The sequence below is a fragment of the Linepithema humile genome, chromosome 6, assembly GCF_040581485.1.
Source record: "Linepithema humile isolate Giens D197 chromosome 6, Lhum_UNIL_v1.0, whole genome shotgun sequence".
Classification (NCBI taxonomy): Eukaryota; Metazoa; Arthropoda; class Insecta; order Hymenoptera; family Formicidae; genus Linepithema; species Linepithema humile.
Window position 1 is genome coordinate 2,407,772 of NC_090133.1, and position 12,382 is coordinate 2,420,153.

At 35.9% G+C, this 12,382-nt stretch overlaps 2 protein-coding genes and 1 pseudogene across 3 annotated transcripts in view; 2 read left to right on the forward strand and 1 right to left on the reverse strand.

Moving 5' to 3' along the window:
- The window catches only part of Rpn2 (Regulatory particle non-ATPase 2), a 39,637-nt gene extending 32,726 nt beyond the window's left edge, over positions 1–6,911 (reverse strand). For both annotated transcript variants that reach the window (XM_012360126.2, XM_012360125.2), the window contains exons 1-8: positions 6,765–6,911; positions 6,292–6,409; positions 5,994–6,163; positions 5,718–5,926; positions 5,121–5,594; positions 4,709–4,935; positions 4,183–4,438; positions 3,645–3,833 (exon numbers count right to left, since the gene is read on the reverse strand). In XM_012360126.2, the coding sequence (XP_012215549.1) occupies positions 3,645–3,833; positions 4,183–4,438; positions 4,709–4,935; positions 5,121–5,594; positions 5,718–5,926; positions 5,994–6,163; positions 6,292–6,409; positions 6,765–6,798 (1,677 nt within the window). In that variant the 5' untranslated portion in view covers positions 6,799–6,911. The remainder of the gene's footprint in view (positions 1–3,644; positions 3,834–4,182; positions 4,439–4,708; positions 4,936–5,120; positions 5,595–5,717; positions 5,927–5,993; positions 6,164–6,291; positions 6,410–6,764) is intronic.
- On the forward strand, positions 321–3,637 carry LOC137000408 (pancreatic triacylglycerol lipase-like; annotated as a pseudogene).
- Positions 6,912–7,152: 241 nt separating the features above from the next.
- On the forward strand, positions 7,153–12,216 carry eIF3b (eukaryotic translation initiation factor 3 subunit b). Its single transcript, XM_012360128.2, has 11 exons — positions 7,153–7,370; positions 8,518–8,716; positions 8,874–9,186; positions 9,457–9,810; positions 9,962–10,104; positions 10,179–10,314; positions 10,404–10,599; positions 10,723–10,903; positions 11,240–11,480; positions 11,763–11,871; positions 12,099–12,216. Exons 1-11 carry the CDS (start codon positions 7,235–7,237, stop codon positions 12,197–12,199), a joined length of 2,109 nt encoding a protein of 702 aa, XP_012215551.1. The 5' UTR covers positions 7,153–7,234; the 3' UTR covers positions 12,200–12,216.
- Positions 12,217–12,382: the final 166 nt, after the last annotated feature.

Sequence of the window (12,382 nt, forward strand, 5' to 3'; positions counted from 1 at the left end):
CAAAAATTTCATTTATTTATATTATGATATAATATATATATCTATAATACTATCAGAATTTTATCAACGTATTGTAAACTATCGCAATGTTATTATCAAGAAAAAAAGAAAGCTGTATTGCAATCGAATGTAATATCTTCTTTCATCTCATTTTAATCTGCCTCCGAGCTCGATTGATCTGAATTATGCCTATCAATCGATGTCATCGGCGGCTTATCGCACCGTCTATTGAACGCATACTTATCGGCCGACTATAAAATTGGAAAATTGGAAAAAGCAAAACCAGAATTTTCAACGACTCGCGCCAACTTTCGGTGAAAATGACGGTTTTGTCGGCGATCGCGTCGCGTATGTAAAAAATAACTCGCGGATTAAAATTGCTTTGAAAAAAATTATTCTTCTCGGTTGCGCATTTGTGAAAAAGAAATATTGCGTTTTACTATCTCGCAGTAGCACATGGTGATAAAAAAAATTGCCTGTATTGTATTTTCGTGAAAAAAAAAAATTATCTTTAAGTTATAAATCTTGTTTCAATCGTTGCGAACGAATGTGTATCTTTTGTTCACAGCATATTACTTTTGATTTCTTTATCGGCATTTATTGCGACGAATTAGAATTGCGTGTTTCTCATCGACGATTATGGAGGGACACATGTAATCGATAAGAACGAACATGTTTTTACGCACGCTAAACTCGATAAAATCTACGCAACTGCGGAGAAAACTACGTTTTATTTATACATCCGGTGAGCGTGCTCGAAAATACCGACGCGAAAATATATATATATGTCGGTTTTGAATTAACTTTTTTTTTTCTTTAGGAAGAATTCGCAAAGTGGACAGTAATTGTTCATCGATGATTTGATTAGCGTGAAAAACAGTTCTTGGAATCCTGATCATCCCACGCGACTGATTACTTGCGGAGAGGAGAAACAGAATCTTTAATGATCCGGAATGATAAAATCACTGCATATTGATATTAATACGTAGATGAGTGAAACGTTTTCCGCAAAATTATTAAGGAATAAGTGTTTATTATAAAAATTTAAGCAACATATTTTTTCACAGAATTATCATGTTTTTCAACATTATTTGATTTTTTAAAATAAATATTTATTTTCTAATAACTGTGCGAAAAATTGTTGACTCGCCCACGTTGCTCAACTTTTCAAATTCTTATTAGACAATCGCTTCTCGTTCATTTTCGCTATTAAACCGAAGCTTTAAATTCCTCAAACACGCGAATCAAATTCTTTCTCTCTCTAAAACTTATTAATAATTCTTATATAATAATATAATCTTTACTCTCCTCTTTCTTTATCTTTAAATTCCTAAATTGCCCGACCTCTGAAAATTTAATTAAAATTCCACAAATTTTTTTGTACTTTTCGCGGAGATCAATTTCTATTTTATTAATGTTCCCGTCCCGATATCCGCAGCTTATCTCAGCGTCGGTGATTACAATGTCATCTTGATCGATTCGCGGAACGCGGTCGCGGATATCTGGAAAACCGTGAATAGCGTGTGCCACAACGAATAGCCTTTCCGCTGGACTTCCTAGAGAATAACGCGGCTCTGAATCCTGATACGACCACGATAATCGGATACTCCTTGGGAGCGCATGTCACCGGCCTCCGTGCTCGTTTCACGATGAAATTGCCGAAGTGAGTCCCGTAAGAAACGTTTGCAGAGCGTCTACTGACTGTGGAAACAAATTTCCTGAGAGAACTCCCCGATTCTCCAGGCATTTTCAGTCAAATTTCCAGGGAAAATAAAGCGTATTTTACAAACGTAAATTTTCCAAGTTTCGTAGAATACATATTTGCTTTGCGAAAATTTAAAATAAGTTAGTGATTCTTACTATTTTCCATTCATAAAGAAAGAATTAAAACAAAGTCTTAAGTTTCAAATATTATTGTAGATATGAAAAAGTACTGAGAAATACGAAAGCCTAATTAACTCGTCACAAAATAGGAGCAAAATTCTCCAAAAAAAAAATAAAAATTCCTTGAGAATTCCGAGTTTTTTCAGATTTTTTGATTTGGCTGATTATTTTGAATTGAAAAAAACTAAAATCGATGTTTGATTCACACGATACTGCGAGTTTGGCATTCGAGTCCAACGAACAAAAAGTGTGGGCATAAAAGCGGCGACCGACACTTCCGACTTTTATCCTAATGGCGGCGAGAAGCAGCCAGGATGTGGCCCTATCAGATGAATCGGTAAACAAAGCTCATCCCGGCGACATTCGTCGTCGGTTCATTAACGTTCGCAAACTAACCGGTTTGCAATTTGCAGACGATGTCGCGGCAATTGGAAGCGCACACTCGAGGGCTTTTCTCTATTACGTTGAATCTATCATGAATCCCAAAGGGTTTTGCGCCGGCGAAATGTGTTCATAGGTAGATCAAAATATGTAAAACGATCCAAAATATGTAAAACGCGCTCTCATTTTTTGACATATATTAAGCATGTCAATTAATTCTGTCCGTTTTTTAACCGAATTCTTTATTCTTTATTTATTTGCCGTTAATGCAATAATGACTCAATTGTCAAAATATTGGTAAAATTTTAAAGCGACAAAATTTAAAATTGAAGGACAGAATTAATTGATCCATTTAATAGGTATTTGTCTCTTTTGGAACACAAAAATATTATTCTTCAAATATTAATTGATTCATTAATGCTTGTATTATTTTCAGCGAAACATGAAACATATATTTTGCAGACTGCCGGCGAAAAACCGTTTGCTCTCGGTTGAGAATTTATCTTATTATTTTTGTGTAATTATTTTTACACATATTTGTGTGTTCATTAAAAATAACTTTTTACGAATACTCTCAATTTTCCATATTTTTTGACTGATACTTATTCGTTTTTTTTTCTATTTACAAATTTTGAGATTTATTGTGTAACAAATAATAAAATCATAGATCTAGTCAAAGATTTGTACGTAGAAATATTAAAAATATTAAAAATTTTAAATAAATTCCAAAAGACTTTTAACTATACTATCGATTTTTTCCCATTTGATCTTGCGCTTATTTAAAGAACGCACCCGTTGCCTCGAAAAGAATTTAATTTCTCCATTATTAAATTCTGTTTCCTCTTAAACCATTTAGATACGTAATATTAAGCTAAAAGTATGTGCTTCGTAATAAAAACATAAGAGTTCTGCAGTGCTAAACGCTCAGAGTACTAATCTTGGCGCGCGCTCTTTTACACACTTGAAACGTTGAAACCGTTTCTTTGACGTTAATTATACTAATGTCGTAAAACTGAGAAAATTAAATAAGAGAAGATAAAATTAAACTTCCACTACGTAAACTTCTTAACATTTCTTACTAAAAAAAAAACTTACTCATAAAAAAATAATTGAAAAATCAAATATTAAGTTTAACAATGTACTGAAAAGGACTAATCAGCTGATCACAAAATAAAAGTAAGAGAGAGCGAAAGAGAGAAATAAAGATTCGATGTTTTCAACATAAATTCTCCGAATTCTAATAAAATTCTTCTCCAGACAAAAAAGAATTTCTTGAAAGTTTCCGATTTCTTAGATTTTTCTTAGATCGTAAGTATTTTGTATCGTTTTAAATGTAAATTAAAATAAAGCGAGAGCCATGAAACGTAGATCAAACTTACCGCAACCATATCCTCGATCGCTTGCGTGGATTTAGATCCCAGCATAACCATACCCATGGCGATTCCGGCCGCTTCACCCGTTACAGCGTCATCTTGGTACAGGTTGAACTTCAGTTGCTCGTAAACGTCTTGCCTGTGAGAGCCCATTGCTGCTAATCCAAGACCGAGGCAGCCACCATGACGAACCATCTGAAAGAAGTTTCGACGTATAAATCGCATCAATCGTATGCATTTCATTTTAGAAAGATATAACATCGGACATTTCATTTTGTTTAATAAACTTTAATCTTTACTACGTATAAAAAATTGAGAAAAATATTATTTTGATAGGAAAAATAGATCTCCAATAATGATTGATTCTTAAATGTTTGGCTACTAGAACGTTTACCTTATAATTTGACAAATTCATGCAAATATTTAACGCAACAAAACAAAAATTTTTCAACGTAATATAAATTGATAATTAATGAAAGGAAAAAATATATTTTATTTTAACGAATTATTAAATGCATAAGAGAACATTTTTATGGAAATGTACCTCATTTTGAGCATCCTTTAATTGACCCAAGAGATAATCTGTAATGGCAGCCCCGTGATTAGCGTGTATAAGTCCTAAGGCGTACAAACCGCCGCCTTCGGAATATCCAGCACCGGCAGCACCGGAATCTCTCGGTAAATAAGATTGCATCAAGGCTAAAGCTTCCTGTTCGTGTCCTCGATGTATCACTCCCAGGGAAGCCGTCGCAGTCAGTTTCGCCCAATTGGTGGCTCGAGCCAGCCACTCCAAATTATCTCTAAAAAAAGTTTACAGGAAATTAAAAACGTCGCAAAAAACCTTATTTTTTATTTCTAAAAGTTCTAATTTTTTTTCTTTCAAATCGAAAAATCTTAATAGTTACAAATTTTAGAAAATTAAAAAAATTTCGTTAACTTTGTTAAAAGGTTAATTTTTCATATCGTTTCCTTCTCTTAAGAATAGAAAATGCTAACAACAAAAAACTATAACGAAACTATAATTCATCGAAAATCTTCAACCTTTAAAAGTCTTAAAAATTAACGCGTACCTCAAGAATTGATCGCTAGTTGTGCCGGAATGCATGAAGGCATTCGCTATCACAGTGGCAGTGTGGCAAATCGAAACTCGTATTGCGTCCTTAGTGTTCTTCAAGATCAGCATGTCGGTATGATTGCTGCGAATAAGGAATTGTAGATGCAGATCGATAGATACTTCGCCGCCCAGAATGCTGGACAAAGCGTCTACGCGTTCTTGTTGTTCTCTCTCTTCTGCGTTCTGAAAAAAGAAAACGCAAAAATTAATATCTATTGTTAACTAATATCACCCATCAGTGATCACAAATAAAGTATTAACATCAAAAATGCATTCTAACTTTAAAAAAAATATTAATATTAACAACTTTATTACTTTAAATTTATTTCTTTAATGTACTTTTTATTAAACAGTTAAACAATACTTACCAAACTTTCAACACTGCGTTGAGTCTTTTCTTCCGCAGTGGAAACCACAGTCCCCTCATCAGTCTCCATATTTGCGGACTCAGTATTGGTTTCAGCGTTCTTAGTAGTACTGGCAGCGGCCGGTTTAACTACCGGCTTAACCATTAATGCTCCCGGGATGGGCGCGGTAGCTCGCAAAGCTTGCATGACACGACCGAGGAACTGTTGAGTCGCGGATTCGTACAGATCGAAGGCGATCTGATAAGCCATCAGCACGCAATCGTGCGAGCCCTTGGTCAGGCGGTCTAGAAGCTCGGCCACTGCCAGTGGATCATCCAGGAAGATCAAGCACTGGCACATATTGACGTAATCGGGTGTATTGAGATTACGATAGAGACTGACAAGACAGCGGAGCACTGTGTTGCGGAATCCACGATTCTGGATAAGACTCATCGCAACCTGAAAGGCGTACGACAACATTCCGCTCACATCATCCTGAAAAGGAAAAAAAATTTGTTAGTATAAATCAATATAAATCGCAAAATTATCAGATTTTTTCAGATAATACACATCCTGATTATGAAGTACATAAAAATCAATGATGAAATTAGCACTCACAGACTGCATGATAGCAGCTTCAAATATGTCCATTCTACGTGTCTCCAGCGCGAGGCCCAAGGCCTGACGATACTGATGGTCATCCAGGCAACGTTGGAACATTCGATTCACAATTCCCTCCAGTCTAGGATCAATGCCCTTGCTACCTGGAGGAAGCTTGCTTTCCGCCTCCAAAACACGTTGCTGGGTGTAGTAATCGATACACTTAGCTAAAAAGACAAGTATTTAAGAGCAAATACTTAAAAAACTATGATAAAAATAATGTTTCTTAAATACCAATAGTAGTGTCAACGTATTCATTTCGAGCATTGACATCAAACAGCTCGCCTGCTCCAAGAGCGTATGTTAAAGAGTCCTCAAAGCTCCCCAAATGATAGTACACCTTGCTGGCAACCAGAGCAGCTAACTCATGCTGTTGAAATAATTTATCTTCGTGCAGAATTTCACTGTAAAAAAAAACATCAATTTTTAGAAAGTAAAATTAAGAAATAATACGCAACAATAGAACATGAATTAATAAATATATTATGAATCATGCAAAGATGAAGTTTTTTGACAGTTTCTGATTACATACATCTTCTCTATAGCCTCAGAAATCTCGGGCCAAAATTCATCAACTATCATGTCCAGTTTTTTCAAAGCAAACACCTTCAATTCAGGCATTGGCTCCTCCAGTAAAGAGATAATACCAGCTGCAAAAATTATAATTGCATTTAAATTAAAGTTATAATCATATTGTGAAATTATTATATATTACAATAAAAATTATATGTAATAAACACACAAAACCAATAAAAAAATAAAATATTCAATGTACAATGAATGCTTCATTGTTCAACAAATTCTTGTGTGACTTCTATATTTGACTTCATTTTTATTTTTAAAAATATATGCTCCAAAATTATCGAAAGAGGTTACGTTCGAGGTTACGTCTTGCATGATTTGCAAATCATCACGCGAAAATTTATGCACTTTAAACAAATTCTCAAACAATTAACGAAGAATTCATATACTTTGAGTAGTAGAAAATTATTTAACAAATTTTACCTGCTGATGTGATATTCATCTTGCTAAATTTCATCGAATGACAGCAAACTTCTGATGAATGGAAACGAAAACACAGTACAATAGAGTTATGGCGGCAAGCCACTGATAGCGAATGACACAAGGTTTGTCCGTGCGCATGCTTTTACTCACTTCAATATATTCCCATCTATAGTATATGTGACATAATGCTTTAGCTCCTTTTGTTTCGATTGGTCAAATTTCAATCTTTACTTTTCAATTTTCAATGCGTAGTCTGATACGGGCTTTACGTGTTTTACTTCCACTCCGACAGAGGTGCTAGTTTCATTCTTGAATCAATTTTGGTCTTGAAAACGAGCTTAAGCTCTTAAAACTCAAGAAACGTATATGAAACCGACTGGCTATACTGTAATTTCATGACTGGCAACTCTGTTCCATGAAGTTTGCGGATGGCGCGGATCTACAGCTGAAAGGAGTTCGTGATTGTTAAAATGGCGAAGAAAACGCAGGCGGAAAAAGCCGCTCAAAATGAAGAAACTGCAAAAGCCAACGATGATCCGATAAACGACGATGAGGAACCAAACTTCAGCGATCCCGAGGGCTTCGTCGACGATATTAGCGATGAGGGTGAGTGTCTTTCGATTTTCTATTTATTTCGCAACATGTTCCTCGCTCGCATTCCGCTGCAAGCATGGCGAGCTTCATATTCTCAACGTGGCATGCGATTTTACTTATAAAAATCGTGCATTACGCTTATCATATTACTTATCGTTTCTCAAATTTTTTGATAATTGATTCCAAAATTCTCCGAATCTCAATGATGTTGCGATGTCACTATTTTCACGCATTTTGATCGTCAATGGCTGTGATCTAACCTATTAAAATTTTCATTTTGTAAGGACAAATATTGAAGAGTGGATATTTACAAGTACGCATAATCAATGAAGGGAATCATAACGCGTTTGACGATGTTGATTTCGTTCAAATACTTTAAATATACTGCAACACACTTTTAATAGCAACTTTGGTAATTATCCAGAATAGCTGCCTCACCTCCGATTTTGATCCAATTTGGCTCTTTCGACGCGTTTTTTTTTTTTTTTTTTAACTTTTTCCTCTCACAAAATTGTCGCTCTCCTCCGCGAGACGAGATATTTAGCGTCAAAGTTGACGACTTTTCAGGTTAAGAAACCTGTCTCTTCGATGAAATGGATATGTGCTGCGGTCACGCGCGCATGCGTACTAATAGAATTGTGCACGAAATACAAAATATATTTTCGATAATCATTAATTGTAAGTCGCAAACCCACGTTAAATAGTATAATTATGAACCTTGCTTTGCGTAGACATAGGGTATTGTGTCCCCCCCTCCGGGGGGGCGGACCCCCTGTGTCTACGCAAAGCAAGGTTCATAATTATACTACTTAACGTGGATTTGCGACTTACAATTAATGATTATCGAAAATATATTATGTATTTCGTGCACAATTCTATTAGTACGCATGCGCGCGTGACCGCAGCACATACTCATGTCGCTGCAATTCGTCGAAGTGACAGGTTTCTTAACCTGAAAAGTCGTCAACTTTGACACTAAATATCTCGTCTCGCGGAGGAGAGCGACAGTTTTGTGAAAGGAAAAAGTTAAAAAAAAAAAAAACGCGTCGAAAGAGCCAAATTGGATCAAAATCGGAGGTGAGGCAGCTATTCTGGATACTTACCGCAACTTTGTATATAATTTAATATAAATTTATATTTACATTGCTTAACTTTGCAGAGCTACTCGGTGATATCTTGAAGCAGAAACCTTCAGAAACAGATGGGGTAGAATCTGTAATTGTTGTGGACAATGTACCTCGAGTGGAGCCTGACAAATTGGAGAAGCTTCAGTCTGTTATTAATAAGGTGTTAGGAAAATTTGGCACAATAGTTAACCAGTATTATCCTATGAACGAAAGTGATGGAAAAACTAAAGGGTAAATCTGAATGATTCGTTTGATCTGAGGGCTCTTGGCCACGGGATGCGTTACGCATCCTGTAGGCAGAAGCCTTTGGTTTAAGAAAATTACAGAAAGTGTTTTTCACAAACTTTATCTTCCATAAAATTAATTTCTTTTCCTTTTCTTCTGGCAGATACATTTTCCTGGAATACAACAACCATTTAAATGCGCTGACAGCAGTGAAATCTACCAACAATTATAAAATAGATAAATCCCATACATTTAAGGTCAATCTTTTCACGGATTTCAAAAAGTTTGAGGACATTCCTGAGGATTGGGAACCGCCAAAAGCTCAGCCTTTCAAAGCTGCTAATGATTTGCACTATCATTTACTGGAACCAGATGCTTATGATCAGTTTTGTGTTCTCTGTGGCAATGGGGCGGGCGTGTCGGTGCAAATCTGGCAGAATTCTGCGCCAGAGCCCACTCTGCTTGAAGAACGTAATGTGAGTAGCCTTATTTTTGGAACAAAAATGTCAACAATAAACAGACTTCATTATATCTATTATTTAAAAAAAAATTTAAATTTTTAGGAATTTGTTTTGAAGTAGATATGGAATTCTTGAGTTTGCTATAAACTTTTCAATATCTTATTCCTAAATATTTAAATTTTAATTAAATAAATATTTAAGTAATTTTGGTATCAATCTGAGGTTTAGAAACTAAAAAAAAACTGAATGAAACAATTAACGCGTTTACTTTTCTCTTGATATCAGCGCTGGACTGAGACCTATGTAAAATGGTCGCCACTAGGCACGTATCTGTCCACATTCCACAAATTGGGAGTTGCACTGTGGGGTGGCCCGCAGTTCACCCAGCAGGCCAGATTCAGTCAGCGAGGTGTTGAGTGCATCGATTATTCGCCCGGCGAGCGTTACTTGGTCACTTACACTCCACGTACGGATCTCGGGGACTCGAAACGCTTGGTAATCTGGGACATTTTGTCGAGTCAGGAGAAACGGTCCTTCTTCCCCGATGGATCTTCCGTCTGGCCAATTTTCCGCTGGTCACATGACGACAAATATTTGGCACGAATGGGAGAAGATGTGCTCAGTGTCTATGAAACTCCAGTGAGTACTTCTAAAAGTATTTTTTACTTACAGAATTTTCGTGAAACAATATCTATAAATTTTTAGGATTTCTAAATTCGAAACTTTGATCAAAATTTTTTCCATTCTCTTTATAATTTGATTACCGCTATCATCGTATTCAATCTTTCAGTCGTTTGGGTTGCTGGACAAAAAGAGTATCAAGATCCCAGGAATCAGAGATTTTAGTTGGTCGCCGACGGACAACATTCTTGCTTATTGGGTACCGGAAGACAAGGATGTACCAGCAAGAGTAACTCTGCTCGAAATTCCGAAGTGAGTCTCTAATCTTGAATTACATCGAATTATAAACAATGCTGATTCTTCATTGAACAATTTCTTCTTTTCAGTCGCAATGAAATACGGAATAAGAATTTGTTCAACGTGGCCGACTGCAAAATCTTCTGGCAAAAGTCCGGCGATTATCTATGTGTGAAAGTCGATCGCTTCGCCAAACGCAAGGAAAAGACAGAGCAGAAGTATACGGTCAGTTGCTTCAGTACTTCTTATTTTTTTTAATTTTATGGCAAACATCTTTGATGGCCGTTAAAAATTGTTTCTATTTCGGCTTACAGGGCATGTCGTACAACTTTGAAATCTTCCACATGCGGGAAAAGCAGATTCCCGTGGACAGTGTGGAGATAAAGGAGCCGATTCACGCGTTTGCATGGGAGCCGGTTGGTAGCAAGTTTGCCATCATCCACGGAGAGATACCTAGCGTGAACGTCAGTTTCTACGAAGTGCGCTATGGCCACCAACCCGCCCTCCTCAGTAAGTTGACTATGTAGAACGGAATTTCTGTTGTCTTTTCTACTTTCTCTTGGATTAAATCAATAACTCGCCAGTTTTTGCTTCGTACTTCTATAAACCATTTTTGAACTATTTTTCTAACAGAGAGATTAGAGAAAAAAGCTTGTAATCATCTGTTCTGGTCGCCATCGGGCCAATTCATCGTTCTTGCTGGTCTGACGACAATGGCCGGCGCTTTGGAATTCATCGATACAAATGACTTTACTATCATGAACTCGACTGATCATTATCAAACTTCGGACGTGGAATGGGACCCCACTGGCAGGTGAGTTTAGAGCAACTTGGAAAAGTTTGCGCAATAAAGAAGCTAATTATAAAAAAATTTTGTTGCTGGATTTTGATGTTTTGCAAAAACAAGATCGTTTTATAAAAATTTTGAAATTTTGACCGACAGATGAAATTTTAGTAATTTAATAAAGTTTACCAGTAGTTTTTTTATTAAATTTTTGTTCCGAAATATTGATTCAATATTACATTAAAAAACTGCTAGCAAAGATACAAATCATCGTATACTTGTAATTTACATTTTGTCTATCTATTTTAACAAATTTATACAATAGCAAGAATCAATTTTTACGATTTTCTTTGTGATTAATTTCAGGTACGTCGTCACGGCGGTGTCGAGCTGGAAGACCAGCGTCGACAACGGTTACTGGATATGGACGTTCCAGGGCCGAATCTTAAAGAGGGTCAACCTGAATGCCTTCAACCAGCTCCTCTGGCGGCCGCGACCACCGACTCTGCTCACTGCGGAGCAGATTAAAGAAATAAAAAAGAACTTGAAGAAGTATTCGGCACAATTTGAAAGCAAAGACCGAATGCGATTGACACGTGCTTCAAAGGTACATTCGATTATTCGTGTCAAACGCTTCTTCATCGTTCGACATAAGAAATTTTTCTCACTAATTATTTTCTCCTAAAATATTGAAAATTTTTTTATTTTTACATTCGATCTTTAACTACTTTACGACAGTTACATTTCAGTTTTCTTCAAAAATTGTCTTAATTTAAAGTGATTAAGAATAATATATACAAATGCAAGTCATATGTATAATAGAATGTATTTTCTTTATGGATTTCTCAAAGATCATGATAACGATTTTAACAACTAATTAACTTTATAGGAGCTGATTGAGAAACGTTGCCTACTCATGAAGGCATTTGAAGAGTATCGGTCGAAGCGCATTGAAGAATATACCAACCAAAAGAAGCGCCGTCTCGAATTACGTTGCAGTAAGTATGCTACATATATTCATCTCGTATTATATGATATAACAACATTGTGTGCGGTAACATTTTTAGCGCTATAAATATATGCGTACATTAATAAATAAACGATGCTACCTTGTCTACAAATATTTCAAGCGTAGACTTTATTGCACAATTGTCTTGAAAATAAATAATACTTTTCTAATGCCTTGAACGATTGGAATTAAAACGTTATAAATTTTTTTTTCCAGATATTGACACCGATGAGCTGGATTCCGACTCGAAGAACGTAGAGGAGGAAGTTGTGGAGTTTTTCGTCAAAGAGGAGACTTTTGTAATCGACGACAAATAAAGACTCTTACCCAGCAATTGTTGTTGATTGCCACGCACTGACTAGTTGGTCTTGAATTTTTCTAGTTAGAATTATTCTTCATAAATCGCCCGCACGATTTTTATCTTCTTTTATGCATTTTTCTAGAATTTATTATTAATAATATATCTTTTATCTTCTTTTATGCATTTTTCTAGAATTTAT